Genomic DNA, 22266 nt, shown 5'->3' on the forward strand with positions numbered 1-22266 from the left:
CTTGGCTTCTCTCCAGCCAGAACCAAGGTCAGTATGATTGGAATTGTTTGGACTTGACGCTTAAGAGATATCAAATCTATTAGCTAGGACTTAAGGATAAGAAGACAGTTCCACAGCCTAGTAAAAGACCAGTAACAGGTAAACATCCTTTTCTATCTGGAAAATAATCTCTTCACAGTGCATAGCTTGAAATAAAAGTGCAATATGGGCAAAAGAGAAGGTGGTGCTCTCGATACACATAATTTATTTTTGGTATTTGCCATTAATTGCTAAGAAATTCGAGATAAAAATGCAAAGGAATTACTATCAAGAGATACAGGGGCAACTTGTATTCCAAAATATCTTTATAATGGGGGAGGAGTGGAGTGGAGAGGGGAACCTCACATGCCACTTATTTTTTAAGCTATTTATCTTCCAAATCTAATGTTTGAATAAAATATTTTTTCTTCAATACAAAAATGGTTTTTTTTTTGATAATCAGCACAGTGACCTTGTCTATTTTACACAAAAACCAACGTAACAACAAATCTGAAAGGAAAACTTTAAAAAGAATATATGAAATAGCGTTAACTTGTACTTAACTTGGAATAACTTTTAATTGCCTAATTGCCTAAATTAGTGAATAAGAATGCTCAGCATCCAATCCATGAGTAATGCACGATGCAATATAATTTATTCTACTTTTCACTTCAAAGTCACAAAGATGCCATCCGTATAATTAATTATAAACTCTACTCTACATTTTCATTTTCTCAGTCCAAAGACAGGTCACTTTATTGCTGGCAACTTTCACAGAAGGGCCAGGTTCCTGATAAAAAGACAAAATAAGTTTTGGAGCCAGACAGTGCCTGACTCATACATCAGCAGAAATATGGAAGTCAAGGGGCAATTTTTTTTTTTTCTCCTTTTTAAAGCAGCAAAGGAACAAGAGATTGGCTGACTGCTGAGTGGCCCCACAGCAGAGTGCATAGCTCATCAGGAGCAAGGCTGGCACCTGTGAACAGTTAACTTCATCGGAGCACTCACTGGGCATTTTATCATCTGCATTACAGATTTTACCCTGGAAAGTATTTGCAAATACTCTATGCTCAAATGATTGCCTGCAAATGACAGTATGCATTCCTTCTCCTTGAGTACCTAAATAGAAAACTAAAATGATGAGGGGGCTTCTTCAGTCAGAAGGCAGGACTTCCTTATAGATTATCTCTAGAATTTCACAAAAATAAATAAAAGCAGCAGCTAATGCCTCTTTAGCTTCTTGGTCTTTCGGCGTTTCATTTCTTCTTCTTCACGTCTCATTTCTTCTAAGTCCTCTTGCATACCCAGTCTTAAACTGTCAAAAAAAAAAAAAAAAATTGTGGTTCTCAATACACACAAAATCATTTTCTTTAAAAAGCCAGAATGAAATTTAAGCTTGAGCTTACATGGAATTTACTGGTGTACTAAAAGTCCCTCAATCCCTTATCATTGAAAAAAGCCTAGATGGAATATTTTTCACCTGTAGCAACTGACTCAAGTTATAGTAGAAATAGGACCTCCCATACAGCCACAACACAAACTATGTTAATATTCCCATCAAAGTAATAAAATGTTATTTTCTAACAGCTTTTAAAAAATAAAACATTTTTCAACAAATAACCTTCTTCTCTTGTCCCTTCCCAATGTTTTAGTTTGATATTTTATCTAGTTACAGGATGGGAGAATAAGAAGAGAGTTAAGAGTTTAACATTCTGGGTTGACATGTGAATTATTTCACCAAGTTAATGCTATATAAACAAAGTGATCACTTGTTTCTACTACCCAAGAAATTAGTTATCAGGTAGCCAAAAGGAACAAGACAGAGGGAATTTAACATCCCTTACCAGGTCCCTGAGACCAGCAGAGATACAGGTTAGCAAGAAAAAGATGTGTGTGGGCCGCCCTGCTGGCAAAAGGGGTTGAACGTCAGCACTATGGAGCAATCAGCAGTTACTGCAGCATGAGTTTGATCCCCAGCCAGGAAGGGGACCCACATGGTGCAGCAGACCTCTCCTGTCTCGCCCACTGCTCCCCTCAGCAGTGTATTTCAGTCAATCCACCTGTTCTGCTCCCCACTCTGTCTCTGGTGAATCCTTTCAACCCCCACACCTCTGGCCTGTACTCCGGCTCTTGTATGAATAAATCGTAAAAAAAAGAGATGTGTGTGATATGTAAAGGGAATTAAGGATGGGGAAAGAAAAACATGTTGCAAAGGGATCAGGGAAGCCTCTACTTATTGTGTGCTTATATCAGTGAGACTCAACACTAGGCAACTTGTGCATATATTATCTTAATCCTATACTTCAATGAGCAAAAACATTTTACAAATGAGAACACATATTTAGAAAGGCTCAGAAATTTGTCTAAAAGTCCCTCAGCAAGGATTGGAACTCAGGACTTAGTCCAAAGCCCTGCTCCCAATGGTGTGACTGAAGCAGCAAACACTGAAGAACTTTCAGGACTTTTTTTGTACAAATAGGTTAACTTTTGCACTTACCTCTTTGCTTCTTCCTTCTGCTGCTCTTTCCAACTACTCTCCATGTAACGTAAGGCATAGTCACTTTCATCTTTGTATCTGATAAAAGAAAACAAAAATTGTTAAAAATTGGATTTACATTCTCCTGTCTTTAAAATCAACATTTTTATGACTAAATCAAAACATTGCTTAGCAGAAACAAGGGGGTGAAAGATGGGTAGATGCAATTTCCGAAGTTAAGATAAATGAGTCCTAATTACCCCCAGAAGGCAACTATTCCCAATCTTAATGTTGATGAAATACCAAGGCAACAGTGCTGACTCACCACCACCACATGTGACAGTTGATACTGAAGTATTGAAAGCATAATATATAGCTCTCCTTATTCTGGTAAACCCATTGCAAGTCAGAAATATCATAGATCAAAAATGCATTTACTCAACCTAACCTACCAACACCATGGCTTAGCCTAGCCTTCCTTAAATGTGCTCAGAACACTTCCACTTGCATATACTGCAAATTGTAGGTTGGCTACCCTAATGATCATGTGGCTTACTGAGAAATGCAGCTCCCTGCTGCTCCCCAGCATCACAAGATAATCATACTACCTGTATCATAGTCTAGGTCAAGATGAATATTTGAAGTATGGTTTTAAGGAATATATCACTTTTGCACCACTGTAAAGTCGAACTGGTAAGTCAAACCACAGTAAGCTTGGGACCATCTGCACATGAATATGGTTTTGCATATATTACTCTCAATTGAGCTTCACAATCATCATGAGATAGGGTAGGAACAGTGGAACTAAGGCCAGTAAGTTAAAGGCTTAAGCACAGCGAGCCAGCTAATGACATTACTAATACTAGATGTTTTATCTAATACTAGATAAAAATCAAGAATTGATTTTTTTTTTTTTTTTTTTTATAGAGGCATGTTTTTTTTTTATTTATTTATTTGTTTGTTTGTTCGTTTTGTTTCGTTTACACATGCACTGGGTACAGTCAGAAGCACGGGAGGGTGAGAGAATTCACCAGAGCCAGAGCGGGGAGCAGAGCAGGCAGAAGGACCGAAGTACACTGCTGAGGGGAGCAGCGGGCGGCAGGAGAGGTCCGCGCGCCATGTGGGACCCTCCTCCGGTGGCCGGGGAGCAGCCGGGGATCGAACCGGTGCCGCAGAGGCCGCGGGCAGCTTCGCAACCCAGCGCTCAACCGCTGCGCCACCGGGGAGGCCCAAGAATTGATTTTTATTCAATTCTTTTACTAAATGTCTTTTTTTTTTTTAAAAAAAGACCTTTTCTTAGGATGGCTTTCTAATTTCTCATATCCCTGGATTCAAAGCACTGTGATAAGTTGATTTTGTTTTACATAAACACTCCATGTAATCCTTCCAAATGTCATTTCTTAAAAAGTAATTTACTCAAATTTAACCATGCAGTATTTGTGACTCTTCATTCAAACCTTGATCTTTCCTCTATATCAGTGCTTCCCAAACCTTAATGTACACATGAATTACTTGGGAGCCTTATAAAGCCAATTTGGATTCAGTAGATCTGAGGTGAGGCCTGAGAGCCTGCATTTCTAACATGCTCCCAGGTGATGTCAACAGTATAGGTCCCATTCTATTGTCCAAAGCTTTTGACACCAAAAAAAAAAGCGGGTGTCAGACCTGACCAGCTTTCAATACAGCCCTGTACATGGCTTTCTGATATCAAAACCAATTTAATTCTTTTACATTAAGCTGCTTTACTATCATTAAATATACGTCTTAAAAGGAGGACAATTTAAAAGTATTTTTGGCCTTCATGCAAATAATTATACTAACATTCTGATCTAATTCTTATATATTAAGTCCCAAAAGAATACCTCTAAACAATCATGCAAGGTTCCTAAATTAAGAATTGTATTCACTGCCTTTACTATTAATGTTTCTCCTCCTTTGCATGAGTTATTCAAAGTAAAATGTGTATCATGTTACCTAAATCTTATTTAGCCTTACTTTTTGCGGTCATAACCAAAGATTTCCCGAATGTGCTTGGATATTTCTTCCTGAGGTTCTCCTTCATCTTCAATGAAATCTTCCATTTCAGAGTCATATTCCTCCTCTTCCTCATCTTCATAATCTCGATGCCTTTTGTAACCAATAGGGAAGGGAAGCCTTTGAGGACCTAAGAATAGTAAAGTCATTATTTATAAGAGCATTAAAACTTTCAACAGTCCCAATAAAGTCCTATGTATTTGGAGATTTGGAGAAATCATTAAGATGGTGTCCTCAAAACCAGAGCAAGCAAGCTGGCCCACAGGATGGAGTCATTGTTATAACATCTCTGCTGCTTCATGGTATTCACAAGGATTAGAATTTCTATTATCTCAGGGTTTACTAGGAATGTCTATTATTTTCTAGTTTCGCAGTTCTCATCCTTCTGCAGGATAATTGTCTTTAAAAAATTATGAATAGCTATAACATCACAAGCTTTCAAATTTTACCAAGACACCAAAGGTAACAATATACCATTATACCAAGTTTCATTGTTTCTTTAGAGTCCAACGAAGTATGAAAGAGTCTCAGAATTATGGATAATTATTCAAACTGAGTCTGACTGAGGAAAAACTCATTATAATATCCTTGTTTTGGTCATCCTGCTAAAAGAATGATTAAAAACTTTGCAAAGAGAAGCATGAATCAACAGACAAGCATCTGGAACAACTGCTTTCTAGTTCTTGATTAAAAACATTCCCTTTGTTGTTCTACAGTTATTTTTTTTTCCTAAGATTTATTTATGCATTCAAGAACTGGGGTACAGGCCAGAGTCGCGAGGTAGGTGAGAGGATTCACCAGAGAGAATGGGGAGCAGAACAGGCAGATCCATTGAAACACAATGCTGAGGGGAGCAGTGGGCACGACAGCAGAGGTCTGCTGTGCCATGTGGGTTGCTCCCTGGCTGGCCAGGGATCTAACTTGTGCTGCAATGGCTGGCGATAGATTGATAGTGCTGCCTGTAACCCCTGAGCCACCAGGGAGGCCCTACAGTTATTTTTTTAATATGTACATTTTGCCCCCTTACTCAGTTTCTCAACATCAGCATTACTGACATTTTGGCCAGATAAGTCTTCGTTGTGCGGAGGGTGCCCTGTGAATTGTAGTAATATTAGCAGCATCCCTTACCTCTCTACTGATGCCAGTAATATCTCTTCCCTAGTTATGCCACTGAAAAATGTTTCCAGATATTGTGAGATGTTCACCAAGGGTCAAAACTGCCTCGGTTGAGAACCAAGGTTCTGGCTGATTTACGACATTTATACCATGGATTTTTATTGTTTTTTTTTTTTTTTTTTTAACATTCTTCATAGTACCTAACAAGTGTTTTAACAAATGCTTATTGTCATGAAAAAGCTATGACCTAGCAGTTAGAAGGTGCTACCGATGATCCTGGACTTTGGGACAGTAGACTCCCAATGGACCAGCAGCAGGTCCTTGATGTTGCCTACTATAAGCAGCAGAAAGTCAAGGGCAAACTGAAACAGTTCCTGGTACATAGTAGGTACTTAACAAATATATGAGTAAATAATGCAACAAAAGTCTTGGAGCTTATAAATACACTCTAATCCTTGAACACAGGTTTTGCCAATCCTCATGAAAAAATTAAGAGGAACTGAACCATGTAAAGCATATAAACTCCCCTTGTCTTACAAATGAAATAGCTAAGTTTACTACACATGGAGATATTAAAGGGATGAACAGATAAGCGACTTTCTAAAGACCTCCAAGTCAGGATCATTAAGGGAAGTCTCAGGCACAAGACAGACAAAACATCAGTATTCTATCACTGCAAAAGTGCATTAAAGGGCACATAACAGATGAATGGATAAAGATGATGTTCTATTTATACCCAAAGGAACACTACTAGGGCATAAAAAAGATAAAATCTTGCCCTTTGGAACAACGTGTTTCTTTAAAGTCCAACAAAATATGAAAGTCTCAGAATTATGGATAATTATTCAAACTGAGTCTGACTTTGGGTGGGCCCAGAGCAGATTATTATGCTAAGTGAAATAAATCAGAGAAAGACAAATACTGTATGATTTCGCTCATGTGTAAGATAAATAAAGCAAACATACAAACAAAAGGCAAAAACAAATCTTTATATTCTGACAATAGAATGTTTGCCAATGTGGAGGGGCTGAGGGAAGCAGGGAGAAAAATAGCAAAAGGTTTCAATTGTGTGTTGTTGGATATAAAACAGACTTTTAGTAGTGATCATAACGTAGTATATACAGATTTTAAAACAATGAACTTTATATTATACCTTAATTTAAAATTGAAACGAACAAATGAACCAAAAACTCTTAAAATATGAAAACAAAATGGTGGTCACCACCAGAGGGGACGGGAAATTGGGGGGTTGGCAGATTGGGTAAAGGAGACAACTGCACGGTGGTGGATGGGAACCAGACTTTTGGTAGAGAATACAAAGTAGCATAGCTAGATGTCAAATTATGCTATACAGATTTACAATTTTATTCCAATAAAATTGTTTTTCAAGGGCACATAGAAGAGTTATAGCAGGGTCTCTAGTTATATAAAACTACTCTTTCCAATTTCTTAGTGACAAATATATATTCTTAGGGTGAAGGGCAATTTTACCTTGGGCAGATCTGTAGCCAGATAAGGAAGGTCTCATTCCATTCATCTGTCCATTGCTGGGCCGGCTAATTATATTCTTAGAAGAAATTGTTTCTGAGACAACAGTGCACTTGGGCTTCAAGCTGGGACCTGAGCTACTAACTGTTCGCCCAGGTCCCAAGCTGCTCACTGGTCTTTGGGAGCCTGAAATACTGACAGTTCTTCCAGCTGCACCTGAGCCACTTACTGATCGCCCAGGGCCACTAAGTGACTGCCCATGGGGGCCTGGGCCACTCACTGGTCGACGAAGGTCATGTGGACGACTCACAGGCCGCCCAGGGCCACCAGAGCTGCTCACAGATCTGCCAGAACCACCTGAGCCACTGATGGGTCGCCCAGGGCCACCTGAGCTGCTTGCAGGTCGTCCAGGGCCACTTGTACCATCGACTGTCCGTCCAGAGGGATTTAAGTCACTGGCTGGCCTCTTGGTTCCACTGATTGATCGCTCAGGTCCTGAGCTGGAGGTGCCATTCTGGCGCCTGACCACGGGGCCAGAATTGACTACGGGCCGACCAGTCCCAGTGCTGGGTCGCCCAGGGGCTGAGCTAGAGCTGCTGCCTGGCTGCCTGACACTTGGACTCTTAGTCTTATTGTATGGGGTGACCATAGGCCCAGGTTTGGAAAGGCTAGGATGAGATTTTTTGGTTTTGTGCTCAGTAGCAGATCTCTGAGTCCCTTTAGCAGAAGTCTTTGGGACACTTGGTGAGTAAGTGCTGGAGTGGGGCTTTCCAATCCCATTGAAAACAGGTCTGTCATGGCCCTCACGAAGTGGGGGTTGGGAGTAATTGCCAAGTCCTGTTTTGGTCCTCTCTCCTGGCATGGATTTGGATGAAGATAAACCTATGTGTTTTTCATTGGCTGTGCTGGGTCTGGATTTCTTCTCAGCATGAGGAAGGGGAGTACCCTTGGAAGAAGGATGCTTGTCCCCAGAACCTTTGCTAAGTTTTGTGCCCATACTTTCTTTTTGAGGGGGTGCCTTTTTAGTTGGAGGTAGTCTTATATCTGTCTCAGCTTTCTTTTTCCTATGCTTTCGCTCAAGGAATTCTCGCTCCCTAAGTTCTTCGGCAGTCATAGGCCGCTCTTCCGTTTTCTTCACTACCTTAATCTCCACTGGTTCGTATTGCTTTTTCTCAGCCAGCCTGAGGAGGTCAGTGAAGTTCATGAGTGGTGGGGCACTTTTAAGGGGGACCTTTGGTTTGCTTTCAACTTTGGGAGGTTCTTGTTCTTCCTCATACTCCTGCTCTAACTCTGCTTGATTGTATTCTAAGAATTCATCCTCTTCGTCCATCTCATACTCCTGGTCTGCTCTCTGGCTAGTGTGGGTTTCCAATGTCTGCCTCTTCTTTGATTTTTCTTCAACAGGAATCCCATTGTAACCATGGAAATTATCCTTTGTCCTCTTGGCCATAGCTCTTGCTTTTTGTCATGTTTCAGCTCAATTCGCTTTTTCACTAGTTCTTCTTTTCTCCTTTTCTCCTCTAAGGCTAAAAGGGAGAAATAAGAACATATTATCCAAGGTCTCAAAATAACAGCATGTTCACCTGTAGTCAATAGATGTCTCAATACAAGTAACATTCAAGCACAGTTCAAAGACATCTAGGAATCAAATGAGGAAGTCATTTGAACAAGTATCAATTGAGTCACCTTTACACAATGAGTGGGTCACATGTGTTTTTCTATATGACTAATCAAGTAAGGGGCTTGTTTTTCACTTTTAAATATAGAAAATACCAAATATATGATGCTAAAGTACCACTAATACCCAATTAGTGCAACTGTTGAGTCAATCAATACTTAAATTTATTGAATGCTTCCTTGTCGTTTGCATGTATTAAACTACTTGAGTTTACTGATTTTCATAAACTGTTCCTAGTCTAACTTTTTTTTTTAAGAGATTTATTTATTTATTTATACAAGCACTGGGTAGTCAGAAGCGCGGGAGGGTGAGAGAATTCACCAGAGACAGAGCAGGGAGCAGAGCAGGCAGACTGACGAAATACACTGCTGAGGGGAGCAGTGAGCGCGGCAGGAGAGGTCTGCGCACCATGTGGGACCCTTGCTGGCGGCTGGGGCTAACCGGTGCTGCAGAGGCTGCGGGCAGCTTCGCAGCCCAGTGCTCAACCGCTGCGCCACCAGGGGAGGCTCATTAAGACAGCACTGCTAATAAAAGATAACATACACACAAATGATCAACATAAGAACACATTATACTAGAAGAACTAGTGTAATGCTGAATAAGGAAGTTAGGCTGAGATCAGGCAGTCAGGTAGGGTCAGGGTGCCCTGACTCAGCAAAAAACTGAGTGTTCAGAAAACATACAATGTCGAAGCAACAGATCAAAGCTGGTTCCAGGAAAACAGATCAAGTAACCTGGGAGACTTAAACCAATCTATGAGACACAATGCTGAGACACCCAATGTCCAAACCCTCACTCCTTGCCCACCATATCCATATAGACTCCTGCTACTTGCCCCCTCACTGGCAACACCCTAGGGGGCCCTCTCTGCTCAGAGAGCTTTCCTGTCCTTTTTCTTAAAATTTTTTAAAAAAAGATTTATTTATGCATATAAGAGCTGGGGTATAGGCCAGAGGTGCAGGGGGTGAGAGGATCCACTAGAGACAACAGAGTGGGGAGCAGAACAGGCAGACTGACTGAAACACACTGCTGAAGGGAGCAGCGGGCGAGACAAGGAGAGGTCTGCCGCGCCAAGTGGGTCACCTCCCTGGCCGGGGATCGATCCCATGCTGCAGTGGTTGCAGACTGCTTCATAGTGCGGTGCTTAACCCCTTGTGCCACCAGGGAGGCCCTCCTGCCCTTCTTATCTGACAATAAATCTCCTGCCTTTCTGCCTAACTCTAGTCTCCATGTTGAATTCTTTCCTCACTGAGAAAAGATCTGTAGGACTGTTAAGAGTCCAGCCCCTAAACTCTGACCCCAACACAATGCTATAAATAATGGTACAGAACATTCAGGCACAACGAATTCATTAGCCTGTTTTGTTCTTACAAAGATCCACTCGTTAATTACAACTAAGTTGTGAAGGAAGAAAACCTTGAAACTGAGAATAAAGCTATAGCTACATACCTTTTTTTCTGAGCTCCTCTTCTTTTCTTCTGAGAAAAGCTTGTACAGCTGCAGATCGGACACCCTTAACTTTTGGGTCTTTTTTGGGAGGCCCCACTGCCAAACTGTACCTTTTCTAAAAATAAAAACAGAATGAAAATTGTAAACAATCCAACTTTAAAAACATTTCCTACTAGGTGTAAGGCACTGTGCCAAGCAAAAAGAAGTTTAAATGCTGACTGAAAAACCAATCCTGACTAGAGATCATACAACCCACATTAAAATTTAGTTATACAGTTTTAGGCTAAATATTATTATGCATTAGTATTTTTAGGTGCAAACGTTCTAAATAATGCTTAAATGAACCAAGAGGCACTATTTTCAGGCTATTTTTCCAAAAAGATACTTGGACTGGGTGACTAAAGAAATCATTTAGAATAGATTTTTACAAACTGATCAAAAATGAGTTTTCCTCAGAACTAAGCAATTCAAAGTTGAATTTTTCAAACAAACAGAAAAAACAACTATCCACAATTGTTTTCTCTCCCGAGTACCCCATTCCTGATGATTTTCTAGTAGGAACTTATAGGTAGATAAGTCATTTTGCTTACAACAAAAACACTGAGATTTTCACTTGACCATAACAGGCAAAGTTTAGGGCAAATCATAGCTAAAAAGTGTTTTTAAATAAATCTAAGCAGTGAGAAGAGCTTAATTTTCTGTATCTTTTAATGGTAGCTCTATGTTCATTAAATACTAACTTGCCACACAAAACTCTTTTAAACAGGTTTCCATATCATACCAAAAGTAGCACAGATGGTATTTCTCTGGGCTTTTGCTTTTTATGTAGCTGTATCAGGAGATGATTAAAACTAGAATAATGTTGGGCCTCCTGGGTGGCGCAGCGGTTGAGCGCTGGGTTGCGAAGCTGCCCGCAGCCTCTGCAGTGGGGGTTCAATCCCCGGCCACTGGGCGAGGGTCCCATATGGCGCGACAGACCTCTCCTGCCGCCGCTGCTCCCTCAGCAGTGTATTTCGTCACTCTGGCTGTTCTGTTCCCTGCTCTGGCTCTGGTGAATTCTCTCACCCTCCCGCGCTTCTGACTTTACCCAGTGCTTGTATAAATAAATAAATAAATCTTTAAAAAAAAAAAAAAAAAACTAGAATAATGTTAATTTGAACTATGAAAGGAAAAATATTTCCATTTTGTCAGTATCATTAGAGAACTATGATAAACAGAACTTACCACTCTGACCAGGGTGATTCATCTCTAATAAGAACGTAAGTTAAATTCATTAAATTTATGTACTGGGAAATAAGATTTTTAAAGTACTCCCTTTCATCTTGTTAGGCAGATGACAGTCTTACCCACTGAACCTATTGCTGTGCTAGTTAAAAAAAAAAAAAGAAACACTAACTTCTGAGAACAAACTAAGCTACAAACACTAACTTCTGAGAACAAACTAACCTACTCAGAAATCAAAAAAGTGAATCCCAAAATGTGTTTGAAATTTCTGGAGGAAAGCCAAGGGATTCATGCTTACTAAACAACTGTCAAATACAAGACATCTTGAAACAGGCTGGATGTTCTGACCAAGTCTACCAACAAAACAGCTGGGCAAGGCCCTAATCAAACCTGAAAATCCTGCATGATAGCAATGCCGAGTCCTGACACATCCCTGACAGAGAAATCCCAAAGGCAGCATCTACATTTGTCTCCTAGTCACTTTAGCTGACTCACAATGAGATCCTTTTGAAGTCCCTATCTTTGTATATTTAGTTGTACTCCCTTTCCATAATGATTGGGGCCCAATATTACAAGGAGAAAACGAGGGGAAGGGAGAATAAGGAGAAAAAGTAGTAATAATGTGTGCCTAACTAGATGTATAGAATTGTTCTAGTTCACAACTTAAACACAGGTCTTATGCATTTGAAGGCAAATACTAGGAGAATATTACAATATTCCACAATGGAAGGGCCACCATGAATACAATTCATGGTGTATAAGACAGATAGCCTTTCATAAGCAGAGGCACAGACTAACTCTACTCCATGTTATCAGTAACTTGGAAAAGGAAGGGTGGGGTTTTGTTGGCAAGACTTAATTTCCTGTCCCTGACAACTAGAGTCCAGATCTTGTCGAATCAAAGTTGAAACAGGATTTCCCCCAGAAAAATGCCAACATACACGTTAGTGCTAATAATTTAAAACAGGGTTGGTTTATTAGCTAGCTGTTACAGCAATGAGCACTTCCTAATTTGACTTTAGGACAGAAACCTATTTTCCTAACCTGGGGCATCAATAGATAGGTGATGGGCTATATGACTAGCAGAAAAGCTACTCTTACCTGAATACAGGTGCCTAGAGGGAAAATGACATTGCCAACAGGGCAGAGTCTAATGCTCTAATGGTAAGACTCAGTCATTCACATGCCTACTTCATAATTTTCGCCCTTTTAGTATGCCATGTGTATTATTTACTTATTGAAGAAAATAGACCTAAGACTATAATCTATCATTATAGCTTTAACTCAAGCAATAATATCGATGAAATGACTAGCCCAAAAGGCTGTATTTTCCAGATCAGACCAATATAGAACTATTTAAAAAATCAGAATAAAATACATTTGTGCATCACCTAAAATTATGGACTAGCCCAAGCTTTATGTGCAATACTATAGGAAACACTAAGGAACATAAAGAAAAAGTAAAACACAAGCAAGAAACAAGAGGGGGGTTCAGTAACTCGGATTCCCTCTAAAGAGAATTACAAAATTATTTCTAGCTTTTTTCACCCATTTGTACATCATTTCCATCAATTCCATGCCAATTTCAATTTCAGGATTTTAAAAACACCTCTAATCCTTAAGAACCGGGGTACAGGCCAGATGTGCGGGAGGGTGAGAGGATTCACCAGAGACAGAGCGAGGAGCAGAACAGGCAGACTGATGAAATACACTGCTGAGGGGAGCAGCGAGCAAGACAGGAGAGGTCTGCTCGCCAAGTGGGTACAGAGGCTGAGGACAACTTCACAGCTTCACAGCGCTGTGCTCAACTGCCTGCCTGCGCCACCAGGGAGGCCCCAATCCTTAAGGATTCTTATGAAAATTAGCCTCACATTTAACCCAACAACTCTGTAGTACTTTTGTTCTTTCCATATGAAAAGAAATTCAGTAAATTCACAAAATGTGTATTTCATGAGTCTGCTAGGAAACATTTAAGTAGTTTGAGGTCCTATTTGATGAATCAATCTTATTCATTGACATGAACTAAGTATTAATTAATAGTTGCCTGCATCTTCCATAGCACTCAAAAGCAGATATTAGGAGAATATTAAAAGATTCTCTAAGGCAAAATTTAAGTCATAAAACCTAGATGGGGGCAGGAAGGGGGAATACTTGAATCTCCACAGATGATCTTTTAACATTGTTCTTGAGATATAATTCACACACTATAAAATTCACCCATGTGTACAATTCACTGGTTTTTCATAGAGTTATGCAACCATTTCCACAATTTGATTCCAGAACATTTTAAATCCCTTATCCTCTTTAGACATTCCCCATTCCCTTCTCCTTTCATTCCCTGGCAACCATTAAACTATTTTGTGTCACTATGAATATGTCAATTCTAGACATTATATAAATAAAATTATATGCCTAGCATACCATGACATAGTGACATTTATCATAAAGTAAAAATCTACAGACCATATTATACAAAATATGTAACTTTTTTATTTAGAAACTCCGATGTCAATTTTCATTTGATTCTACTATTAAGTTAAAAAATAGACATTTTCAAAGGCCAACAGAATATCTTTTGGACAATGCTAACATCTTTTGGAGATTCCTAACATCCTTCAACAGAAAAATAATTATTCCTCCGGTTTAACTAAAATTGAGAATGTTTAGTTTCTATGACCATTAAATAATTTAGCAAGGGCATCGTAATTATTTGAGAAAAAACAGAATATACCTACATTTTCAAAAATGACAATTATGTAAATAATATAGAAGTAAATTTTCTTATAAATCTGTGAGTTAATTTAAAAGATGATGATTTAATTCATTCTTTTGTTAGTACAAACTTTTCTAAAAATTTGTTTTGCTCAAATAAAACTTGGAAAAATCTGAAATCACAGAATATGTGACTGTGATGATCAATTTTATAGGCTATGGTATCTAGCTACTCAAGTAAACACCAACTATCCAATAGTTGTTACGACAAAGGTATTTTGCAGATGTGGTTAACATCTACAACCAACTGACTTTAGGTAAAGGAGATTACCCTTCATAATATATTGGAGGCCTTTTACACATACACACACACACACATTTTTTTTTGGTAGAAAATTTTACACCAGAGAGTATGGGTAGGCCAGAGGTACATGTGGGGTGTAGTGTGTGTGAGAGGATTCACCAGATACAGAGTGGGCAGCAGAACAGGAGGACTTACTGGAATGCACAGCTAAGGGGAGTGAGCAGCAGGTGAGACAGGTCTCCTGCACGGCATTGGTTTAGCTCTGTGGTTGGGGATGGAAATCAGACCTTAGTGGTGATAGCACTGGGACTTAACCCCTAGACCACCAGGGAGGCCCTAATTGAAGGCCTTAAGAACAATTAAAGGCTTTAAAAGGGAAAATTGATTTATCAAAGAAGGAATTCTATCTCAAGACTACAGTATTTCTTCTTGCCTGAGTTCTCAGTCTCTAGGTTTATCCTACAAATTTCAGACTTCCTGAGCCAACTTCCTAAAATAAAACTTATTGTTTATTTCTCTGGAGAACTCTGACACTTAACATATTTTCAATGTTCATGCTGTAGCGTGTGTCAGTACTTCATTCCTTTTATGGCTGAATAATACTTCATTGTATAGATATAGAAAATTTTATTTATCTAGTCATCAGTTGATGGATATTTGGATTATTCAGCCTTTATAGTTAATGCCTCTGTGAACATCTGTGTACAAGTTTTTGTGTGAATATATTTTCATTTTTCTTGGGCATATCACTACAGATCTTCCTGTGCTGGCTAAACCTTTCAAAAAGGGGCTGAGTAAGACTGTGATATCAAAACATCTCTTGTAAAAGAATATTAATCGATAGTCCTATACTCCAACAGGGTAAGTCCAGGAGAAAACTGTTTTGTTGAGACCCATGTTTTGTTTTGCGTTTTAAAGCTCGGGCTAAGATTACATTATATTCTATTTAATAAAGCAGAAGAGCTATTTGGCACTTTCTCCTGCATCAGATGGTCACATTTAACTCTAGCAGCATTACATCAAGATGTCCCCACCAATTCTGAATTTGATTCAAGGCACCAGGCTGCTTCATTGTTTGAGCTTCATGAAAAGCAGCTGGACAACAGTTTCTTTTACCCTGAGTGTATCCATTTTGTTACCCTGCAAGCCAACCCAGCAAATCTGCTGGACGCGTGAGTGATCCACAACAGTGAAACTTATGCCACTTAAATCAGAGATTTTGCCAGGATTTGTAATTCTGAAGACAACAGGCCTAGAAAACATAAAGTCACTTAGAACATGTGTTCCTTGCATTGAAATTATACTGTCGCAATCAGATTAAGAAAAGAAGGACACCTATTTCAGTTCAGAAATAAGTGTTCACCAAATATGTTATGTTGGCATCAAACCCTTCTTGAGTGTTGTTCTTCACTTACGAGATAACCTATTATAATTGTCAAACATACACATTTCTTGATGATTTCACATAAGTTAAATTTTTTTTTAAAGATTTATTTATTTTTATTTATTTATACAAGCACTGGGTACAGTCAGAAGTGCGGGAGGGTGAGAGAATTCACCAGAGCCAGAGCAGGGAGCAGAGCAGGCAAAAGGACCAAAGTACACTGCTGAGGGGAGCAGCGAGCAGCAGGAGAGGTCTGCGCGCCTTGTGGGACCCTCCTCTGGTGGCCGGGGAGCAGGATCGAACCGGCACTGCAGAGGCTGCGGGCAGCCCCGCAACCCAGCGCCCAACCGCTGCGCCACCGGGGAGGCCCAGATAAGTTAAAAATTTATTATTGGTTAGATTTAGGGGTTAAGAATATTCAAATACATGCATGCCTAGAAAACCAAAGGTTTGCTTCCCTGGGTGGCCAAGAAGGTGAAAATAAAACCAAAAAAGCAAGCATTTCAGAGTTAATGTTATTTGTGGCATGCTAAAGGATTAAATGTAAAATTTACTTACTGTGTTTATGAAATATAACTGAGTGCCTCTAGCCCAACGTGTATGTTAGAAATGGCACCAACAGAAAAGAAAACTATGTATTCAGTAGTCACTTGATATTACTCGAATAGTTTGTAGCAGAGTCTGAATTAGATTCTAGGTCTCTTGACTCAGGTCTAAAAGTGTTTCCGTCCCACTACAACATGGCTTACTTCTCAGTTAATTCCAACACTTTCACCTTTAGCTCTAACCTCAATTTTAATGTCATTCCCTAATTTCTACTTGACTCTTGGATAGTGTCACTACCTCAAACAGGTCTACCACTGAACTTTTAATCTTATCTTCTCTCACCCTCAGACTCTAATTTTGTTAACCATGCTGGCACTTTCTCAAACAGGCTGTAAATATTTCAATATCCACTTGTTTCCAGATACTACTGGTTTGGCCTTTAAATAGCTCTCCCATTAGATTTTACTGTACAATGAGAAGTGTCAACAAAAAAAGTCAATAGGGTTACTGCCTAAAGCTGTATTAGGCTGGGGTTGGGGGTAGGGAGCTGGGAGTTGGATTCAGGATGTAAAGATGACAACTTTCCTCACCACCCATATCCAAAACACTTTCCCTAACAGAATCAAGACTACGAGCAACTCTGGAGTCAATCATCCTGGATTAGATTCCCTGCTCTGCCATCATTAGCCCTGTCACTTATTAACTGTGTGGTTTGGGTAAATTGCTTCACCTCTCTGGGCCTCAGTTTCCTCAAACAACCTTTCTCATATGGCTATTATGGTGATTAATTAACACACAAAGTACTAGAAAAGTGCCGGACACAGAGTAAGTTTTATAAATGTTAACTGTTATCATCATTATTATTCAGAAAGCAATTCTCCAGGTTATAATGGGGAAGAGAAATGACAGAATCTTTGTGGAGACAGTTTCTAAAAGACCCTCTCCTAAAACAATGCTCCATGTTAGAAATCCAAAGCTATCCCAGTCACAGGAAAAAGGCATTCTTCAGATCTAAGAGAGGGGAGCAATACAGTTATAATCAATTATAGATCAAGAGTTACAAAGTGACTACCTGCAGAAACTTTTTGTTGGACCAGACTGTTCTTTAAAAAGAAATAAATGGTAGGCTTTTTCTGAATCCAAAGGAGCTTGACACCTATCATTTTGTATTCCGAGTACTTCAACAATTCGTATAATTTACCTGGCCTCTGAGGACAACTTAATTTGCCACCCCAGAAAAGTCAGTGGGCTTCATTTTCAGCAATTAATGTTCCTATCCTCAAGGTGCTATATTTAGCACCCCCTCTACTTCCCCTCCCCCACTCCACTGCCCAAATCCTTTCATATCTGAGACCACAGGAAGGTTTCCTCTTTACTTTTTTGGTTTGTAGGTTACACCAGAGCAACAGGGTAGTTTGTTTGGGATGATTTTCACAATCTGACTATGAGAATCATGTAACTTGTTTTATGCACTAGAAGGCATCAATTGTAGCTACTAGAAACCTACCAGAATTCATAATCTAAGTTCTAAAAGACCAAGACTCTACCAGAACAAGACAACCACTGTTTTTTTGCTAGAGGAACCCAGAAAAATCTGAAGTGCAAAGTTAATAGAAATATCCTTTTCTCCTTTAAATTTAAACAGCTAATAACAATGAATGGTTACATCATCTTGATCAGTTATTAGTTTGTACTTAGTTTTCCACTGGGAGATGATTGTGTGCTTAATATTTGCAGGCATGATGCAATCTTCCCTTTGTTTTAATTAAAATATTATAGATAACTATTTCTCTTAAGAAACGGAAAAGATGTTTCATTAGGGAAACATCCATTGCTTCTCAAGTCATATACAACAGCACCTGTTAAAAATGAAGCTCTGCTGTGGGCCTCCCCAGTGGCACAGCGGTTGAGTGCTGGGCTGCAAAGCTGCCCGCAGCCTCCGCAGCGCTGGTTCAAACCCTGGCCACCGGGGAGGGAGGGTCCCACAAGGCACGCAGACCTCTCCTGCCGTGCCCACTGCTCCACTCAGCAGTGTACCTCGGTCCTTCTGCCTGTTCTGCTCCCAGCTCTGGCTCTGGTGAATCCTCTCACCCTCCCGTGCTTCTGACTGTACCCAGTGCTTGTATAAATAAACAAACAAATAAATAAATAAATCTTAAAAAAAAAAAAAAAATGAAGCTCTGCGAAGAGTCAGATTTGGCTGTTTTGGATTTTAGTCTAATTAGGCTAGTCATTTTATTTCCTTTCTGTAGCAAAGGTCTGACATAGGAACTACTGAAGACTGAAATGTGAATGCTGGCTCAGATTAAGGACCCAAATGGAAGGCAGGAAGTTGGTTAAAAGGGGAAAATAAACCAATCACTACAAAGGGATGGAGCTACAGCTGTCAACTGCTGTAAACCCTCTGTGGTTCTCAGGTCATCAATCAAGCAAACAATCAATCAATCAATCGTATAAGTCAAATAGGGTGTGTATGCTATGGCTTGATTATTGGTTTACAAGGTATTTGTTTTGTGTTAATCTATTACACTGTAAGATATGTTACATTTCACAATTTAAAAAACTGAGATTTCAGTCATATTAGCCTATTTTTTAAATATGAATATGGCAAATATTAATATATTTTAAATATAGGGTGTGGGGATATAGGGATGTGTTAACATTCTGAATGTTTCATAAGTGTCCCAAATTTTTAGAGTATACACTATGTAGGGCTCTATCCCCAAACCACCTGAAAGGGTGAAGAATTCTGCAGAAAGAAGCAGTTTTCCTGGACCCTATAAACACTGTTTACACTGATGGAATGTCCTAAAAAGACTTTACTTTGAGCTGATATTTAGAATTAGATGAATCAAATTAAAGCAAGAAAAAAAATAAGGATCATGGATTACATTTAATATTGCTGTATTCCTCAAGAGTTTCTTTTGTGATGTATTTTTATCTGATGTGAAAAAAAAGAATTATAATGCTGCTAACTAACAAACTTCTAGGTTTACTAGCTTGGGGGTAGGGAGAGATAACGACCATTCTGAAATACAAACATTATTCTGAAATATGCTCTAGGAATATCTGCTTTTCTCCCAAAAGCAACTGGTTTTAAGACAAGAAATGACTAATTCGATCATGACGATTTCACAGATATTCCTAGCCATCACAGTTATCTTTGAACTCCACTGAAATTAACAGCTAGAATGAAATATGAACATAAATATGCAAAGATGAATGGTCATGAAATCCAATATTGACATGTCTAGGAAATTTACAGATGCAGAAAGTAATTCTGTTGTTCGAGGTTTCAAAGGCTACAGCTTCAACCTGCAGAGTTAATGACTCATGACTTAAGAGTAATGATTATTCAGAGCACTTGGGATAGGAGATGAAAATATATATGGAGGGGACGCACAAATTGATGGGTATCAGTTTTATTTACCAGTTATTTTACTATCTCAGATCAATATTTTCAAAAAGGCAAAAGACTGGGCCGGCCTCGGGAAAAAAAAACACAGAAGGAAAAAAAAAAACATTGTAATAAAATTTATGCCTGTAAGAAATGCAGAGCACATTGTGAGCACTCAATAAATTCCAGTTGAATTGACTTTAACAGAGAACTGTTTGAGTTCTACACCTCACTGCTCAAACCGCAGGTATCACAACGCAATTTATTGGTTTACAGCTGTGCTGCGGGTACCATCTGAGGATCCAGAAATGACTAGTTTATGCAAAACAGCACCAACCACGCAAACCAGGCACTCCCCACTCTCCAGCATTTAGATTAAAGATCTTATACTGCTCTGTGAATATCAACGAATCGGCAAATATCACTGAACAAATGGGACCTAGATTTCAAACAAAGACAACTGTGGAAAACCACACATAAAGGGGGCTGAAACTAACCCACCGAAGATTTCATGGAATCTGCTGCACACTTCTTTCCAATACCGGGTGATAACCCTCGCGACGTGATAATTCACTTAGCTGGTGGAGTGGGTGGGGCCACGAGTCAGAGAACTAGTTCGAGAAATCACTAAATGCTTGACCCTAAGATCGGCGGGAAATCAGCCAAAAGACTTTCACAGGCCAAGTCCCTAAAACCTCTGAACTCCCCAACAAACATGCTTCCTCTTCAACCTATGAGCTGAAGTTTATGCCGTAGCCAGAAAGTACTAGCACTAGATCCCACTATGTGCCAGGCACGGCTCCACTCACCAGCTTTCACGCAACTCTAAAACACCCAAACCGAAAAGTCCATGTTGCAGAGGCAATTAAGTGAGAGAAACCTACTCGCAGGAAAGCAGCTCGCCTCGCATCTCCAGCATCTCTTCACCTAAGTCCCTAAAAGCACACGCCCAAGAAACAGGCGTCCGGGTTTGTCCTCTCCTGGAGTGGACAGGAGAGTCCTAGGAAGTTCCACGGGCCACTCACACACACACACACACACACACACACAGACACACACATACACACACACAACTTGAAGATTAGGGTCTCCTACAGTAGCGCCCGGCTGGTACTTACCGGTACGTTGTTGACACCTTGTCCCTTGGAAGCTATCAAGAGGATTTCCCTGAAATCCATGCTGGCCGAGGCGGAGGGCCGGCCAGGTGCTCGGAGAGGAGCGGTGCTGCGTCTTACCGCGGTGCCCAGCTACAGCCGAAAGGACTGCCTCGCCGAGCCCTCTCCCACCCCTCCTCGGCGGGACCACTTCCGGCGCCTGCCAATGCCGTCGGCCCGCCCCCTTTCCTTAAGCGACCTATATCCTTTCAGGTCCACCGCCTCGCTCGCGAGTCCTGGCGTAACTTCCGCTTTGAGCTCGAGACACGTAGAAACGTGATACGTGGCTGCTGGCGTCGGCTCAAAGGGGCGGGGCTAAGCGCTTCACTGGCCAAGGAGGCGCGGCCTATAGGTTGCGGGGTGTGGCCTAGGGGGAGCGCCGCTTCCTGGGAGCGCGTTCGGGTGTTGATGCACTTTGTGTGCTCTGAATGAGAAGAGCGCGCGGGTGAGGGGTTACCTGCCAGGCCTGGGTTCGGTGGTTGTCACGGGTAGACGCTCGTGTCCGAAATAGCGGAGCCCCAACAGCAGGACCAACGACTCTCGAACCCCGAGTTACGGTTACCGGTTTCTAGGCGCTTGCGAGGCTGCGCAGGCGCACACGGCACCTACTGGCCCTGTGTTGGGCGCCCATTACTCGTGTAGTCCTGGCGCATGTTTGTGTGCCCACCTCCTGCACATATGCACACATGCTGTGCCTGAACGCATACGCTCACTGCTCCTGCCCCCATTTAAATAATAAGGTCCACGTAGGACAACCAGTTGTGTTTTTGCTTAGTGGATGAATGAAGGAATAACTCACATGCAGCTCTTACATGCAGACCCAACAGGAGATGCACATCCATATTCATTGGTAATCCACTCCTGGCTTAATCCTTTTAAGAGTTAATCTGGAGGGGCCTCCCCGGTGGCTCAGCGGTTGAGCGCTGGGTTGCGAGGCTGCCCGCGACCTCGGCGGCGCCGGTTCGATCCCCAGCTGCTCCCCGGCCACCTGAGGAGGGTCCCACATGGCGCGCAGACCCCCCCTGCCGCCCGCTGCGCCCCTCAGCAGTGTACTTCGGTCCTTCTGCCTGCTCTGCTCCCCGCTCTGGCTCTGGTGAATTCTCTCACCCTCCCGCGCTTCTGGCTGTACCCAGTGCATGTATAAACAAAACAAACAAACAAATAAATAAATAAAACATGCCTCTATTAAAAAAAAAAAGATTTAATCTGGAGTTTGTCAGTTCATCACAACTCAGGAAAACACAAATAGTCCACCACCAGGACTAGTGGTTAGTCCTGGGTTAATT

At 40.7% G+C, this 22266-nt stretch overlaps 1 protein-coding gene across 1 annotated transcript; it reads right to left on the bottom strand.

The window, feature by feature from the left end:
• Window positions 1–762: 762 nt before the first annotated feature.
• SPTY2D1 (SPT2 chromatin protein domain containing 1) lies at window positions 763–21130 on the bottom strand. Its single transcript, XM_037522747.2, is given in 7 exon segments — window positions 763–1333; window positions 2516–2593; window positions 4490–4658; window positions 7136–8590; window positions 8593–8658; window positions 10260–10374; window positions 20945–21130. Coding segments are annotated over 7 exon segments (2037 nt in total). The 5' UTR covers window positions 21005–21130; the 3' UTR covers window positions 763–1239.
• Between the last annotated feature and the right edge of the window lie 1136 nt (window positions 21131–22266).

Source organism: Talpa occidentalis, unplaced genomic scaffold, assembly GCF_014898055.3.
Source record: "Talpa occidentalis isolate TD23 unplaced genomic scaffold, MPIMG_talOcc4v2.1 talOcc4.3, whole genome shotgun sequence".
NCBI lineage: Eukaryota > Metazoa > Chordata > Mammalia > Eulipotyphla > Talpidae > Talpa > Talpa occidentalis.